Source organism: Pempheris klunzingeri, chromosome 17 (assembly GCF_042242105.1).
Source record: "Pempheris klunzingeri isolate RE-2024b chromosome 17, fPemKlu1.hap1, whole genome shotgun sequence".
Lineage (NCBI taxonomy): Eukaryota > Metazoa > Chordata > Actinopteri > Acropomatiformes > Pempheridae > Pempheris > Pempheris klunzingeri.
The window spans coordinates 13,912,636-13,930,920 of NC_092028.1; the positions used below are offsets into that span (position 1 = coordinate 13,912,636).

At 40.4% G+C, this 18,285-nt stretch overlaps 2 protein-coding genes across 2 annotated transcripts in view; one reads left to right on the top strand and one right to left on the bottom strand.

Moving 5' to 3' along the window:
• The window catches only part of dhrs7b (dehydrogenase/reductase (SDR family) member 7B), a 100,149-nt gene that overhangs the window by 17,167 nt on the left and 64,697 nt on the right, over positions 1–18,285 (bottom strand). The gene's annotated exons all lie outside the window — the stretch shown is intronic.
• On the top strand, positions 272–16,837 carry LOC139216343 (early endosome antigen 1). The gene is made up of 18 exons (XM_070847437.1): positions 272–291; positions 1,310–1,373; positions 2,528–2,876; positions 3,088–3,187; positions 3,300–3,435; positions 9,002–9,111; positions 9,201–9,499; positions 9,697–9,917; positions 10,010–10,108; positions 10,378–13,293; positions 13,839–14,009; positions 14,130–14,257; positions 15,217–15,373; positions 15,498–15,590; positions 15,676–15,762; positions 15,979–16,120; positions 16,495–16,586; positions 16,781–16,837. Exons 1-18 carry the CDS (start codon positions 272–274, stop codon positions 16,835–16,837), a joined length of 5,241 nt encoding a protein of 1,746 aa, XP_070703538.1.

Here is an 18,285-nt window from a genome sequence, read left to right on the forward strand (position 1 = left end):
TTAAGCTGTTGGCCTAATCCTGCAAAACTCTAATGGAGTTTGTCAACTCTGTATGGGATTATGTATGTGTGTGTGTGTGTGTGTGTGTGTTTTGTGTGTGTGCTTCTTTAGGACACTGCTATACAGACCTGATTTGTTCTTTCTGGTTTTTGAGTGAGCGGGAGCACATGTCTTTTGCAGATGGATAACAATATCAGCTAGAAGTTCGTTATGTTTATTTTCTGTTTACCTCAATAGTCTCTGTCAGTATTTTTTAATTGTACAGCTAAAAATGACATCCAAGAAGCAAAGGTAAGTCAGCATTATCTATATAACAGAGAAATTACTATTAGTGGATCATTGCTGTTATGCATTTGTTTCTGAAAAGACATGGATCAGTTAAAATAAAGATTCACAGATTAATTAACACATTAATACCTTACTGTAACCATAATATCTTAACATTACTGCAGCACATGAGTAGCAAGATAATGGGAAGGAACAGTGAGCATGTTCAGTTCTTTATGGACAAAAGTTTGCCTTATGTACTATTTATATCTCTACATGTGGTCGGTTTACTGGGAGTGAATTCTTTCTCTGTTGATGTGAGAATGAGGGATGTGGTTTAGGTTGGAACATTTCTTAATCCTCGTTCTGTACGCAGTCCCACTTACTCTGGGCACTAATTTAACACTTGTAAACTGCCCCTCCATCTCCTCTGAAGTAATCACAGCTTCCCAAGTGTCATAAACAGTTCAATAAAAGAAAGACAATTTACTGCAGCAGTTATTTGACCACCAGTAGTGATATTGTACTGCATTCTTTAAAGACTAATTTGGGATAGTGCTTGTTACATTGTCAGATAATGTAATTGGGATTGTACGTAATAACTGCTGCTGTTTTGAACTGCATTTGAGCTGCATTTAGATAATTGTGTCAGTAAGTATATAGTCTTATTTACAGGATAAACACAACAGAGTTATTATGTGGTCATGATACAAATAACTGCACAATTCATCCCTGTGAACAGCAGCACTTATCACTGGCACAAATGTTTGCCAATTACATACTATTTCCATTAAACTGGGCTACATCCACAAGCTGTTCATGAGCCGCCTTACTAGTAAACATAATGTGGCTGAATATAGATATATACTGTGTGTATATATATTTATAAATCATAAATTATAACCACAGGAATGGTTTCTATGAATGTGAACATCTTTGAATATAGGCAAATAAAATACAGTTACCACCACTAAACAATAGTATTTTGAAAGTGCAGGGTGACGAGATGATTTATGCTTAACTGTGTTAATCTTTATGCTAGCAGGTGGCATGAGACCCTGGTAAAGTCCAAGACTAGCAAACCTACACAGAAGACAGGGGGGAAGGTAAGTGGCACATTTACTTAGAAATTCAGAAATGCTTGTTTGGTAATTCAGGGGTGCTTATGACCATAAGCATCACATTTGATTGGAATAAGGAGCTTCAGAGAGAAACATGACAAAATATTTAATTGTCTCACATTCATCACCTTCATCTTTTATTCTTTTATAGACCGTAGGCCAATTGTCATGATGATAAGGCAACATATACCTGTTAAAATATGACTTACTTAACATTTTTATCTCTGTAGAGGTGTTTGAAAACACATGGCCTGGGTAGCATGTAGAGCACACAGCAGTATTGTTACAATTGTTTTGAGTTGTGAAATTGGCTCATCATTTACTGGGTCACATAAGGTCCTTCAAATAAGATCTCCAAAATACCTTTAAATGGCTAAACCCCGAATAATACTCACCAGCTAAGATAACACATCACCACAAGAAATAAATTCAGTAACAGTGAAAAAAGACATAATTTAAAGTTTTGCCTTTTGTGGAAAAGAAGCCATGCTGTGCTGAATTTGGCACATCTGCCAAATATCTGGTTTTGTGAATATAAAAGTGCTTTAGATTTTTGGACCATATGAACAATGTTCTGTGTCCCTAAGAGTGAATCCATGATTTTGCCAGGCATGCATGTATGTGGTTTGATTTATGCAGCCATTAATGGCCGAATATCAAGTCAGCGCAGTTACAACCTGCACAAGTTGCTAAGTCAGGACTCTTCGAGCCTCCTCTAATTGATTTCACTGTCTTGTAGTCCGGCCATAGATTGATAGCCTCTGCAGTTGGTGAGGTTGCATCTCCACAGACTGGAATAGACTGCCTACGTCTGATGGCTTTCCAATTCTCAAGTGTGATTAAGTTTAATGTGTGTGTTTGTGTGTGTGTCCACGATCACAGCATCGGTCAGATGGTACTTAAGCAAATTAAGAGCTCTTGTGAGGATTAAAAGGTTCTCTCCAGTGGTGATTGGATTGTATGTGTCAAAGAGTCCAAGTTGGGATGGGGGTTAGCAGGAGGTGCGATGTTTGATGTTTAGATACAATGAACCTCTGAACAGAAATACAGACCTCTCTTTCTGTGACTTTTTGTGATGCCTTCTTACACAATCCCTATTTAATGCCCGCTCCCTCTCCCCTTTTCTCTCTTTCCCAAAGCAGCCAGCAGCATCAACACTACCTGTATTTAGTGGAGGTAAACAGGGTGGCAGCAGCACGTCGAAAACCAGCCTGAGCTGTGGAAGGAGCAGCAGCCTGAGCAGCAGAGGCAGCGACTCCACTGCAAGTGGGAGCAAGGTTGGTGGGAGTGTGAAAGGAGGCGGTCTCAGCAACCAAGGCTGCGCTGGCCACCAGGACACCAGACAAACATCTCGTCCCGCCAGGCCAGCTCTCCGCCTCAGCAGCAGTCGGAGCTTTTCGTCCCTCCACACATCGTCTCTCACTGCTGCTTCGTTCATGAGGAACAGCCGCTCTCTCAACAGACTCGACCAAAGATCCACTGGACACGGTAATTTCATTTATGTTTAATTTATCTGTCTTCAGTATTATGTACTGTATGTTTCAAAAAATCTAAATGTGCTGGCTCATTTTTATTATGCTATTAATTTGTTTTTTGTTTGATGACAAGGAGGTTCTGAAGGCTTTGTAAGAAAATGATAATGAATGTCACTAAAGAGGCGTCTATTGGTGTTTTTTCTTTACTACGGTCTCTGAAACAGATTCTAACCATGCAGTTCCAAGTTCACAAGTAAAAAAAGGGCAAACCGCAGAAAAGAAAGCCTTAAATTCAGGCCAGCTGTCGTCTGTGGAGCAAATCAGGTTTGTTGTTTTCAAAGATTCTGGTTTTTGTAGATTACTCTGTGAAATGCTTTTATTCAGTAATAACTGGTTTTGTCAATCTGTTCCCTTTATGTTTTCATCATTGACAAAGGGATGACAAAGACCAGTGTAGTGGTGATGATGCTGAGAAAATGAAAACAAGCAGCTCCTCTGAACCACCGGAGTCTTCCTCCTCTTTGGTTTCCACCACTGAATGTCATCATCACTGCAGCACAGTGAAGAAACAGGTACTTTTAGTTTGACGTTTAACTGTAACTGCCCAGGCTGATAAAGTCTAGAGATTTCAAGATGGCTTTCTGCATTTGTCTGGTAGCATCAAATCCACATCAGTTTGGTGTCGGAGCCAATCATGGCACCGTCTCAGCTGTTACCTTCTCAAATGATTTAATTGCTGGTCTAGACAATAAGAAACATGTCAGAGTGTGACATTGTAGGAACTGTCCAGTCTGGTTTCCTGCTGGTTATTGAGGGCATGTCATATCTGAGTCCCCATGGTATGCACTGGTTATTTTAACGATATTGTCTCTCCTGTGCATGATTATCAAATTGTCTTATGAAACACTGTGTTGCTGATTCTGTTAAGTTAACCATTGAGAAAGAACAACTCTGTTATTGCACTGCAATATATGTTATCATTGACGTGACTACTACAAAGTTCATGCTGTTTTCAAGATGATACAGTAATAGGCATTTCTCCATGTGCTGCTCTGACAGGCATATATTTAAACTTTAGTAGAAGTGCTGGTGGGGGACCTGATGACGAGGGAAATTAAAGGCATCAAAGACCACAGAATGTGAATACTGAGTGAAAATGAAAAACTAATGTAGGCAATTGCAAATGATTCTACCACTGGCATGAAGGGACTGGAGGTACTCGGCTCTGATGGGTTGGCAGGCATCTGAAGACAATCACAGAGAAACTATCCAGACTGAACATATAGAACACATTTTTGAAACCAAATTACAATTAGATCAAGAAAATTTTAAAGGTTTGTATATAATAAAAAGTAGAGCGGGTGCAACAAAATATTGTGTTCCGCTTAAGAAACATACAAAAGTTGTTTTGATGGAAGTTAACACTGTCCCGTGGAACTATTGTTTAACCCCAAACTACTTGAAGAGCAGAAAACAAGAAAAAAAAAAAAAGCTTTCTCTTTGAACTTTTTAAGATCCTATTAACTGGAGCCAATACAAGGATTTATGTCTTGTGCATTTGGTTTGTGCCAGTGCATCAGGGGATGTCGTATCATAGCATATTATGGGAATTTGTCTTGTTTTGTCAGTAAGAAGTAAAGTAAGAATTTTCTTCCAAAACCAAGTCACCAGGGTACTGAGGGGAAGGAACTGCTATTTCTAGGAACCCAACTAAAAAGTACGAATATATTTGTTAGTAATAGTTTAAAGACTCTGAATACTCAACATTTGTGTTTGTAGATTGTTTTTAAATGAATAATGGAGCTATAAAAGACCTGCTAATTTAGTAGTCTAGTAGTTAAGTATTTACTACACTGCGTGCACAATTATTAGGCAAGTTGTATTTTTGAGGATACATTTTGTTATTGTACAACTACAGTGCTCTTGGTCAATCCAAAATGTTAACAAACCCTCAAACCTGAACATTTAAGTAGTAAAAGTGAAGTTTTGGCTTTCTTAAGAGAATATCTATACGTACACCATTATTAGGCAACTATTAGTGTGCAGAATTATTAGGCAACTAAATGAAAAACAAAGATTTTCCCATCTCACTTGTTTATTTTCACCTGTTAAAGTGAGAATAATAAACAAACTCAAAATTTACAAATAAACATTTCTGAAATTTAAAAAAAAAAAACCCTCAGTGACCAATATAGCCACCCTTCTTTTCAATAACAGTCACAAGCCTTCCATTCACGGAGTCAGTCAGTTTCTTGATCTGGTCAGAATCAACTTTTTGTGCAGCCGCAACCACAGCCTCCCAGACACTGTTCAGAGAGGTGTACTGTTTACCTGCACTGTACATTTCCTGCTTAAGAAGGGCCCAAAAGTTCTCAATAGGGTTTAAGTCAGGTGAAGAAGGGGGCCATGTCATTAGTTTTTCATCTTTAAGGCCTTTACTGGCCAGCCACGCAGTGGAGTACTTTGATGCGTGTGATGGAGCGTTGTCTTGCATAAAAATCAAAGTCTTCTTGAAAGATGCAGACTTTTTCCTGTACCACTGCTTGAAGAAAGTGTCTTCTAGAAATTGGCAGTAGGTCTGAGAGTTGATTTTGAGTCCATTTTCAACCCGAAAAGGTCCAACTAGCTCATCTTTAATAATACCTGCCCATACCAGTACCCCACCTCCACCTTGCTGGCGTCTGAGTCAAAGTGGAGCTCTGTGTCCGTTACTGGTCCAACCACGGGCCCATCCATCTGGTCCGTCAAGAGTCACTCTCATCTCATCAGTCCACAAAACCTTTGAAAAATCTGTCTTCAGATATTTCTTGGCCCATTCTTGACGTTTCAACTTATGTGTCTTGTTCAGAGGTGGTCGGGTTTCAGCCTTTCTTATCTTGGCCATGTCTCTGAGAACTGAACACCTCGTACTTCTTGACACTCCAGGTAGGTTGGAGTTGTGGAATATGGCAGCACTGGAGGATAATGGGTTCCTGGTAGCTTCATGTTTGATTCTTCTCAAATCTTTGGTGGTTAATTTGCGTCTTTTCTTCTCGACACGTTTCTTGCGACCTTGCTGACTATTTGCAACAAAACGTTTGATGGTTCTGTGATCACGCCCCAATATCTTAGATATTTCAAGAGTGCTGCATCCCTCTGAAAGACTTTTTACAATATTTGACTTTTCAGAGTCAGTTAAATCTCTTTTTTGGCCCATTTTTCCTGAGGAGAAGAATCTGCCTAATAATTATGCACACCTTGATATAGGGTGTTGATCTCCTTAGGCCACACCCTCCCTCGGTACACAAATACACATCACCTGATATGCATTAAATCCAATAAGCATTCAAGTTTATACAGCTTGGAGTTGGAAATTATGGATAAAATGATGATATGGTCAAAATAATCACTTGCCTAATAATTGTGCACACAGTGTATATGTATCGCCAGAAGATCACAAAATGGCCTGAAGTGAATCATTGATACTACTTATAAGAGGAATATTAATTGCTGCTGCAAAATAGCAGCAAATCCCCTCTATTACGAACTTACTGATGACTCACTTTATTTAAGCAGGGGAGAAGATTTGTAAACCAAGTCTAAAGAAAAAAAAAACAACAACTCAGCTACAGTTATGCCCTCTTTTCTGTGCCAGGAGCTGAAACGCTCTGCTCCTGACGTCTCACGCTTGCCCCTCCCTCGTTACCGCCGGCTCAAAGCCCTCGAGTGCAGAGATGTTGAGGCCTCTGCTACTGTGAGTCTGATCATGACAGCAAAATTTGTTCTAGCCTAAACTCTCTTGTTAAGGTGAATAAAAACCAATAACATCACATTTAAATAATAAATGATGATGCTCGTCACAGTAATTTATGGATTACATCCCGTTGATACTCAGTTCCTGTTCTGATTATGATATACAGTATTTCTTTGGTATGAAGCGTAAGATGCTTTGCTTCTTCTTCAGCCTGACCTACTCAACTTTAAGAAAGGATGGATGATGCGGCAGGATGCATCTGGACAGGTGAATTTACCAATTCACTGTCACTTGATATTTTAGAAGCAGTGGCGTGATTACAGGTGTGATAAGCTAATAAACTGGTTTGCACTGTCTGTGACTATGTCTCCCATAGTGGCAGAAACACTGGTTTGTCCTGACTGATCAAATGCTGAGGTTCTTCAAAGATTCTGTAGCTGAGGAGGTGCGCTGGTATTCTGCTTTTTTTCTGCTTTGTTAAATGACAAAATAAATGTAAATTCACAGTTGAAGAAGGAGCTCATATGTCTGTCAGTATGGAGATCCATCCCAGCCGTCTTTAATAGGTAAAAAATGTGACGACAGACGGTCAGACATATGACACTCTACTCAACATTAACTGTGAGTGAATGTCTGAATGGATGATTATGTTACAGACATTTGCCCTTAAGCTGCTTTGTTCCCTGATTGTTCATTTCAGGCAGCTGATATGGATGGTGCGATAAACTTGTCCACATGTTTTGACATCACAGACTACCCAGCTCAGAAGGACTGTGGTTTTCAAATTCATGTGAGTTCAATAGTATAATGATAATAATGCAAGTACCTCAGTGAGTCTGATAACTTATACAGTACTTTGAAAAAAGTTTTAGGCAGGTGTGAAGAAATGTTGTAAAGTAAGAATGCTTTCAAAAATATTAAATTCAATAGTTTGGTGTGACCTTTGTCTTTAAAACAGCATCACCTACATATGAAAGTGATGATCATTAGCACCTGCCTGGTATAACTGGTTAATCACACACCTGACTATAATCCTACAAAATCTCTGACTTTGTGCAAGTGTACCTAGAAGAATTGATGCTATTTTCACATTTTGGAAAGTATTCTTACTTTACAGCAGTTCTTCACATCTGCCTAAGACCATTGCACAGTACCGTATATCATCACATGTATTCTATAATGTGTGGAAAGTGTACTGAGGTTAATCATAGTAACATACTCAGCAATGTCCTGGTTTTTAATTAGTCTCTGTATTTTAGAAACAGCTATGTAGATCTATGTTCGCTCTCATGATTTCATTGTACCCACATATTAAGGGCGCACTACATATTTAGAGCAATAAAATAAAGTTATTCAGCTGCTACACAGGCAGGTAGCTCAAATAGTATGGGGAACTCTCTAAATAATCAGAATCACAGATCCTTAAGCATCACTTTTGGTTGAAGCTGCAACTAGCAACTAGCTGGAAAAGAATGAATCATTTGTGACTGCTCATTTAGGCTTTTCTACCAGTTATGTATCAGTCTGCAGACTGTTTGGTTTGGGCCTCGTGTGGATGAACTTTGCAAGGACAAATTATTAAGGATCTGCTTACTCAAATGTTTATTTTGTTTAGGTCTTAAATATCTGGAGGAGCCTCTCTGGAATCATGTTGCTTTTCTTGTGAGCTCCTTTGTGTTGGAGGAGTGATGTCTGCTTCATGTAGTAACGTTGCATTTTTGATAAGATCTTGACTTTTCTTTGCAAATCCTTTTATTTTGTGAATTGTAATTATTCCTCTGCATCAGTGCGATCTTAGCTGGATTTCGCTTGATCAGATGGCAAAGTTTTTTTTTACTTTAACATACTGTGTCATCCTGTCCGATGGAGCTTTGTGTCGCTTCTTGTTGTTTTATTAGAGATGTAATATGCTTATCTGCAATGATCTGTCAGGCAGTTACATCAGTGAAAAACTGTGTTTTTGTCATCTGTCTGCTCACAATTTTTTGTTACAAATTTGTGGAACCAAAGCAATTTTTGACTGCAGTAGTTTCACAGTATGTGATTTTATCTTGCTATTGCATTTAGCTGATACAAAACCGCCAATATACCTTATTACACTGTGTTGTACTTTACTGTTTTCTTACTGGATATAAAGGTTTATCTTATATACCAACAACAGTCCATTATCTACACACTTTACAGCATACTATACATTTGAAAAAATACAAAAATTCCTCTTAGAAACTTTTTTAAGTAATGAGAGGTGGGTAGCAGGAGTTAAACTTCTTCAATATTACCCAATATTGAAGGTAAATCATGGTAATCTGCATTTTAGATAAACTGTGACAAAGCTGTTTTAAAGCCATCATACCTCCTACCTTTCACTTCAAAGTGTGTAATGAATATTGTCTCACTTTCTGCAGACCAGAGATGGAGTGTACACACTCTGTGCTATGACCTCTGGGATGAGACGCAACTGGGTCCAAGCAGTGTTGAAGAATGTGAGGCCCAGTCTTACACCTGATGTCGCATGGTAAATAGGGTTGTTTTATTTCATTTCTAAAAGTGTCCAAAGTCTAAAAGTCTAAAACATTACTGTTTGCATAATTGATTTCCTGACAGCTCCGCCTCAGGGCAGAAAACTCAACAGAAATCACAGCAACCAGACTCACAGTCGGCTGAGGGTTCGGAAAAAGCTGAGTACCCAAACAGCTTTCCTAAGGAGCACAAAACCAGAGACTGTGCAGAGGAAACACATCAGCAGCAGGAGGAACAAGAACTCAAACTGCATGCAGAGAGGCAGCAGAGTCCTGGAGGCTGTGCATCGTCTATGATCTCCTCTTCGCATATCCCGTCCTCCCTCATCTCACCCTCCGCCTCCTGTCCCATCAGTCCTCCACAGCAGGAGGAGAACGGTGAAGGTACTTACTGTCATCAATGTACGCATGAACAAACTGACACGAATAAGAAAAATATCAAAAAATGTAAAAGAATATTTTGAATTTAAATTTGCTCCATAGGGGGAACAGACACAATGGCAGTGTTAAATGTCTGCATATTGTTATATTACATATTACACTGTACTACATTTATTTCTGTGTATAACCTCCTCTGACAGATGCGTCATCGTGTATTGATGGAGCTGTAAGTGACAGCTCTGCTTCCACAACAGCTCTGTCAAACGATGAAGATTCAAACACGCGGGATGTAACTGAGCAGGAAATAAAAACCTCATCCCACAGCGAGGAGCAACAAATATCAATAAACGCCCCCTGTGAGTGCACAAAAGTGACGGAAAAGCTGCCCTGTGAGCAGCAAACTGGGCAACTTGTCAAAGAGGTGAGATCGTGTTCGAGTGTGTGTATGTAATTCACACTTTCATCTTTTTTTCCTCTCAAGCCAAACTAATAAGTGGCTGTGTTTCTCTACAGCTGGAACAAACACAGAGGGAGTTGTCTCGACTCCAGCAGTTCAATAGGAATCTACAGGATGAGCTACAACAAGAGAGAGAGAGTTATTCAAGGGAAAGGGTTCAACCACAGGTATAACACAGACGACACTCAAATATATAATTTTTCATTATTTTTAGTAGCACTAGTTTGGATGCACTCATGCCACCAGCCATGTGGTCCCCTGCTCCCATTCTTACTACCTAGGCGACTGCAAAATAAACAATTTGTCACCCACAGTTGTACAAGTTATATGTACACATAGAGTAAGTAAAGTTACATGTTCCATGTTAAAATGTCAGCATACAAAGCACACTTTGTCCTAATTAAAGCTCACTGCTGTTCTGTAGAATGATCTTCTTTCAAACTCCAACTCGTCCTCCGAACATGCATTGGCTTTACAGCGACTGCAGAAGATGAACCACGAGCTCCGCTGTGAGTTGGAGGCTCAGAAGAGAATTCAGGAGGAAGCCAGAGAAACCGAACTACGGCGAAGAGTAGATCTCTTAGCTCAGCAAGCACAGCTACTGGTCACAGGCGATGCTACAGCACTCGCACAAGCCCATCTAGAGCAAGATCGACAGCGGTTTCATGAGCAGCAGACAGAGTGGGAACATCGTGTGGCCTCCCTGAAATCCCAGCTGAGCGCCAGTGAAGAGCGGAGGATGGAGGCTGAATCGCGTGTGACACAGCTTCAGCAGGAGTTGCAAAGTTACCAGAGTCTCCAGCAGGAGGCTGATCGCATGCAGAAACATCTCCAAGAGGTGACAAGCCAACTTCTTGCTAATGAGGAAGCACAGGCTCAAAAAGAGGCACGCCTGCAGAAGCACCTGATGCTCCTCCAAGCGAGTCAGGACAGAGAACGGAGGAGCTTGGCTGCGAGCCTGACACAGGCGGAGCAACATTCACAAGACCTTCAGGAGAGACTGGACAGGGCTGAGCTGCAGGTAGGGAGCCTGAATAACACTCAGACCTGGACCAGGGAAATTGAGAAGGCACAACAACAGCTTCAAGAGGAGCTAGCGAGTGCTGTAGCTGCTTTTCAGAAACTTCAAGACGAAAGACAGCAGCTCGACCGTCGCTGCCAAGAGCTGCAGAATCAGCTATCGGAGGCAGACGGGGAAGTGAGCAGGTTGCAGAGCCGCCTGAAAACAGATGAGACACACTTCTACAATCTTGAGCACTCATATGAGAGAGTTTGTGAGGAACTGCAGGTGGCCTTAGGGAAGGTGCAGCAAAAGGAGTCTGAAACACAGGACATACGGGAAGGCTACGAGAGACTCCTGGACAGGAAGGAGCAAGAGCTGAGTGAAGTTTTGCTGAAGATGGAAGTCTTAGGTAATAGCCTGGAGGAGACAGAAGTGAAGCTGAATCAAGTGTTGAAAGTTTGTACCTGTGATTCCTCCCAGCTGAGAAATGAATCCTCAGATCCTGCTCAGCAAAATGAGACACAACAGCCAACTGATCCCTTCACTGTAAGGCTAGAGGTAATAGACAGTGACCATTTGCCTGACAGCTCAAATATCGTTGAACATGCAAGAGCTCGTTCTCGCTCAATTGACCCATCATACCAGAGTGTTGTCACTGCAGGAGATGACCAAGAGAGGTTTATGACTGTGATCCAGACACTTGAAACCAAGCTTTTTGTAACAGAGGAGAAGCTGAGGGACATCATGCAAAGACTGGAGGAGCACCAGAGTCACATCAGCTGTCAGGACCCCCACCTTTGCTCCCAGCTCACTCGGGCCCGGGCCACTGCTCAGCACCTCAGTCTGCTGCTTCACAGTCAGGCCAAGCAGAGCCAGCGCTTCGCCCAGGAGACAGAAAACCGCTGCAGGATGTTGGTTGGTAGGTTTCAGGTCGCACTGAACATCATACAAGCCTGCAGAGGGAGGCTTCAAGCCTCTCCAATTAATATTACAGACTTTGAGAGACAACTAGCCACTGTTGCTGCCTGTCTTCAGCAAGGAGAGAAAGATGCAGAGAAACAGCAGCATGAATCACATAACGCTAGCAAAGGAGTGGACAAGATCCTCAAAGATGAGACATTAGCTGGAGCTGAGAGCAACATTAGTGCTATAAGTAAACGCACTCATACATCAACCTCAGAGGATGCCATGGAAAGTGTTGGGAAGTGTCTAATGAAGGAATTATTTGTAGTAGAAAAAATGGTGTCTGTCCTTCAGAGTCAACATGGCATTGGACAACTGTCCTTAGTACCGAGAGAAGATGAGGGGGATGTAGCATGCAGGTACAAAAGCATAATCTCCAAAAGAATAGCCTTAGAAACAGAGAAAAAGACTCAGTCTGGGAGAGCAGAATGTGGCAATAATGAACCTTTAGAAAGAGCCATCGGCAGAGTCTGTGCTGAAGCGGAGCTCATTTATGCTGCCTTAAAATATCAACAGCAGTATGGAGTGGACCATCAAAGGAAAGGTCTGGCAGATATCAATCCCCCAGAGTTGGCTCCCTATGAGGAGCAAGTGCAGGTAGAGGACGGAGGTTTGGAAGGAACTGCAAAACCAGTTGAAAAGAATGAGTCTAACATCAAACAGGCAGCGGTAGAGAAAGAACCAGACTGGTTAGAGAGACTTCTATCCCGGCTGCAAAGACGGGCCAAATGCTTACGCCAACTCAGCCAGGAGATTTGTGATGGCAGTGTAGTAGAGTGTAGTATTGATGATAAGTGGGAAAATGCTTCTACAGATAACTTAAATTGGATGCGGGAGCAGGTAAAGCTGATTTATTTGTCAGACAGAGTGTATACAGATTTAGAGCAGGAGTTGCAGCAAATTGTGGTGTTACAGGACAAACTGCAAGCTTTGCGCAAAGAGCAGGATATCACATTAATAGATGAGCAGGAGGCTTTCAATCATACCTTATGTCAGCTTCAGGAGGACAACAGTGCGTTAAAGGAAGAACTAGAGCGGGCTGAGCAAAAGATAATATCTGTAGAGACTGGGAACCAGAGACTCCTGGAAGACATACGGAAAATCGAGGATTATCACGAGGAACGGATGAAAAAACTGGAGACAGAGTTCCAAGAGAAGATAAGGGGACTACAACAGATCCATGAAGAGGAGATGAAACACTTGCATGGTTTCTACACCAAGTCTTATGTTTCCAAAGAGAAACAGACCAAATCCTGCACAGAGGCACCAGACCAGACTGTGATGGAAACAAAAGAGGAGCGTGGGAACCGAATGGTGGGAGGTGACGCAGCAGCCATGAGAGACGCTTACCAGAAAGATCTAGAAAAACTTGAGGTAACAAAGACCTTATGTCTTAAGCAGATACTTAAATAAAAAATAAATAAATTAGCATTTCACTACTTTATTTGTTCAATTAATGGTGAAAGTCAGCATTCAGGCAAGATTCTGTCTCTCACTGTGCATTATATGCACATGGAGTATTTTTTATGTATCACCCTTTTTCAGAAATGTTCCTTCACTTAAATTGGAAAACTTAAATCCTGTTTGATGCCTTTTTATTTTAGCTGTCTAGGATTCATTACAGTGGGAAAATACTATTCCTAAGGATAAAATGAAACACACTAAAAACATTAAAGCACATAGTACAGTATTGAAGTGTAGTGTTATCATGTTGCTGCACATTTTAGAACTTAGGAAGTGGTTATAGTATATTGGTGGTTCTAGTAGTTTATAGTGTATTGAATAAAATATCAGTCACAGCTAAAAACATGAGTACAACATCAAAACAGGTTCACTGTCAAATTACATAACCATTACATAACACTCTAAATTCTTCAGTTTAATCATCAGTACAAAACTTTTTCTTAATTTCAACATAGGCATCCTGTGATGAAGGTTTCACTGCTATGGAGGAAATGCACAGGAAGCTGATACGTGATCTACAGCAGCAGCATCAGAAGGAGGTGGCAGCACTTCTGAAGGAGAAAGACCAGCTGCTGCGGGAAGAGACAGCTGCTACAATGGCAGGTAAAGGCAGCAAGAAATCATACAATGAACTATAAATATATAAATATATACAACTAACCGACTGAAACTGCATCAATTGAATGAATGCTTTATTAACAAAAGTTAGTCAGGGTAACAGTGGTAAAAAAAAAAAAAAAATATGAAAGTTGTTATATCTTTCTGCAGCCATTGTAGCAATGAGGAGAACCCATAAACAGGAGCTGGAAAAAAGCCGACAGTCTCAGCACATCAAGGAGAGTGGTGACGACGCACAACTGCACGTCGAACATGAGTGAGTGACAACTGGTCCTTTTACAGCATTATAGTTTACAGACTATATTATGAAGTGCACCTTAGACAGTAAACTGGTAACTCTGTGTCTATGGTATGGGCTGGGTGCAGAATTACTGCATGCAGTCAGATTCTAATGTGTGACTATTTGTCTCTTAAATATGAAACCCTTAGAAGAAACTGCTGGAAAGCGTACAGATACAGTCTGGAATTAGTGTTGTCTCCTCCATGACCCTGTCAGTAAAGTCCACAGAATAATGATAATTAGTAATAAAATAATATGACAAAGCAGATAAAATGCCCCTCAGGTGGAGCTCCGCAAACATAAATTGTGAGTTCCAGTGAGGTTAATGTTTAGTCAAACTATTGGCAGCGTCATGTCTGTCTTAATCGCTTTACCACACTATTGTTGGTTGTGTTGCATGTGTGGCGACTGAGGTCAAGGTCTGCGTCCGCTGGCTGCTGTCCATGGTGCTGATACCTAGAGAGCGTCATGCACACAGGTGTGCAGCCAATCATAGGAGCAGTTTCTGGCTTAAAGCACATAAATGCCAAGAACAGCATATTATAGCGTGTACCTGTTGTACATGTTATAATATAATGGCTTCTTTTCACTCAAGTCTTCTGACAACAGATTTATAAGATTGAATTACAATATCAAAAACTGTTCGGGCAACACACTCACAGTATCTCCATTATTCACTGAAGTCCTGATACTGAATCCTTATGTAGCTTTGTCCATTTTTCCCTGTTTTTTTCTCCAGTTGTGCTTATTTAAGTCTCAGTATTCGTGACAGTTTTTCCACAAAGAAGAATCAATCAACAATTTCGCCATTAGGCATGTGTCAGGGCTATTTCTTTCTTATAATACTGATTTTACTTGCTATTAATTGCATTTCAACCAACTATTTCTCTTTGTGAGTTTCCTCTCAGCTCTGTGCTTCTGCTTTGCGACTGCAGGAAGGAGATCCAGTTGCTGCATAAGGAGCTCGAGGCGTTGTCGGTTCAGCACACTCAGAAATGTCTGGAAAGCTCCCAGCTAAGCCAGCAGCTGCAAGATGAGAGACAGTCCTTGATGCAGTACCAACAAGAAAACCAGGAGCTCAAAAAGAATCAAGTATAAACATTTTCTTTTCACAAAAGCGTCTTCAACAGTGTAGGTAAATATTCTGCAGCTCTAAAGCCATATATTAAATGTGTCAGTGCATCTTCTCTCTCTGTGTCTCTTGTCATCCTGTAAGAGAGAGGCAGATAAAATGTCGCAGCTACATTTCTCGCTGAATGGAAAACAGTCACATGTTGACTCCCAAGTAAACGACTTTTATGAGATGGAGGTAAGTGTCCCACAGTGCAAACTCTCCTAAAGGCCTCTCATGATATGTACGTAACAAAACTGTAATGAAGTACTTTGTGTTGTAGGTGATTCTGCGGGCGAGGGAGGCAGAAATGCAGTTTCTTAGACAGGAAGCTCGTTCTCTCAGGGAAGAGTTGAAGATTGCTCGAATGGTACTGAAATCTCTTTAAACTTCTAGATTTGACTGAGGCTCATGAAACGTAAAACTCTTCATATAATTTAATGGGCACTGTATGTAAGTGATGCAGTTGTAAAGCTACAAGTTCAAACATGCTATTTCTGTGGCCTGACAGACGTATGCATTATTTATACGGAAAGAAACCTTGTAGAACTAAAAAACAACCTGTGTGTGTGTGTGTGAATAACAGGACAAAATATACGCCCAGAACAAGCTGAAGGCCCTCTGTATGAACAGCCAGGATGAACTGCGCCATGATGTCAACAAACCCTGTGAAGATTTCAAGTTCGCCACTTGGTCTCCAGGCAGAGACACTTCAGGACAGAACCTCAGTGAGACACTTTTTACTTTGTGTACATCATAAATAAGGGTTCTACTCACACACACAGTCAAGCATTTTAACATTTCTTTGGTTAGTTAGTGTCCTTTGGTCAACACATGGGTGACTAAATAAATGTTTAGATCCACATTAAAGGGGTAGTTAGCTTAGAGTTTGATTTAAAAAAAAAAAAGGTTGATACCACCATCATATCATATCGTAAACACATGGAAATGAGGGAAACAGCCTGGTTATGTCCAAAGGTAACAAAGGCAAAGGCCACTTACCAGCACCTGTACTGATCTACCATATTTAACTAAGCAGATTCTCCTAAATGTGCTTTAATGCTCTCTCTCTGTGTCCTACCCAACCCTGGTGTTTTCTCAGAGGACACTGTGACAAACACAAGCAATGCTGCTTTTCTGAAGAAAGCAGGGAAATCATCTCTCACACATCAGATCAGAGGAGTGAGGTCGAAGGTAAAATTAGCTGCTGCATCAAAAGGAAGGTTTTTGTTGATAAATGCAAAATCTTCCCTACATGTACCCCACTTAAAACCCTTTTTAAACACTAAGTTCACAGTGAATTATTTCAGTCATAGTAGCAAGGGATAAAGAACTTTAATCTCCTATTTTTCTTTTGACGTGTGTTTTGTGTTTTTGACGGTTTTCAGAGTTTAAAAGAAGGCCTTTCTGCCCAAGAAAGAATGAAGCTGTTTGAGTCATTCTGATCCAGAAAGGATGAGAAGGTGGAAACTGCTCTTTGGTCAGTGCAAATTAAAGACATAAGATGTATTTCTGTCTATTATGTGTAACTTTTAATATTAATTAATATTATGCAATTATGTTATGTTGTATGTTGTTTTTTTTACTGTGTAAAAAGTTGATTCATTGTTAGTGTGCACTGTGCTTTGGAAAAGAGTTTTTAAGTCAAGGTTTTCTGTTTATTTGTGTGTGTGTGTGTGTGTGTGTGTGTGTGTGTGTGTGTGTGTGTGTGTCATAGTGAGAGCATCAAAATACCACTAGAGGGAGCAACAAACACTGGCTTTTCCATCTAAACATTTCTGAAAGTTTATTGTACAACAGAGCAATCATGAAGAAATGATATTTATATTTTTCTGCTCTGCAGTGTAACTTCTAGTCATATCTGTGCTCCCATTAAAAGATAAGTCAGTGTTTTGCACAAGGTGTATAAAACTGTTAATAACATATTGCACCACTAGATGTAGCATAGTACAACATTCACTCTCTCAGCAGAGGCACCAGAGGTGACACATAGATGATGTTGGTGTACATGTATCTGTTTTTAAACCTGTTAAATCTGTTCTGCAGCTTTTATGACCTAAAATATTTGAGCTTCAAAATAAAATAAGTGGAAGAATTTCAGAAAGGTCACCATTTTTTTTTTGGATCAACATTTGAAAATATTAGTCATAAAGTATGAAGATATTCTTTGCGTCATTTAGTTATGTGAAGCGACAAAGTATATACATATTATTTGTCTGTTAACCAAATACAAAAACACATGATTGTTAAAGCCGATGTGAATATGTTTTTGTGATGCTGAATGTTCAGCAGAATCTGTTGTATAGTATATACATGGCACATTATAACCAGTTGCATGCTCTAAACATGAGATTTGTTTTCAAAGCCAGTTCATGTTCCACACAACAATATATGTATATTGTTGTGTGGACAGCAGCCAGCGGACGCAGACCTTGACCTCAGTCGCCACACATGCAACACAACCAACAATAGTGTGGTATATATATATGCAGTCCTGGTCCCCATCATGGGATATAAATATGAGAGAGGAAGCCTCGCCTGATGAGTTAGGAAATTATAGGTTACAAAAACTAAAGAACAGTGTCAAGTTTGAATTTGATGTCATGAAGTCATTAATAGGCCATGGAGCCTATCTGGAGATCTGAGTCACATAATATGATCTGTTTTACAGTTTAGATGAGGTAATGTGTTGCTAATAGCAGCCTGATAATGCCTGTGGAGAACAGGACTCAAACTCATGACATCCAAATGCAAAACTGACATGCTGCCCTGTGCAGTATCCAAAATGTTGATGTAGCTTAGTTGGTAGGAACATGATAGCTACACAGTCTGAGACCTGGATTTGTGGTCGACAAAAAACTGAACCAAGATGTCTCGCTGTGTAGCTCAACAT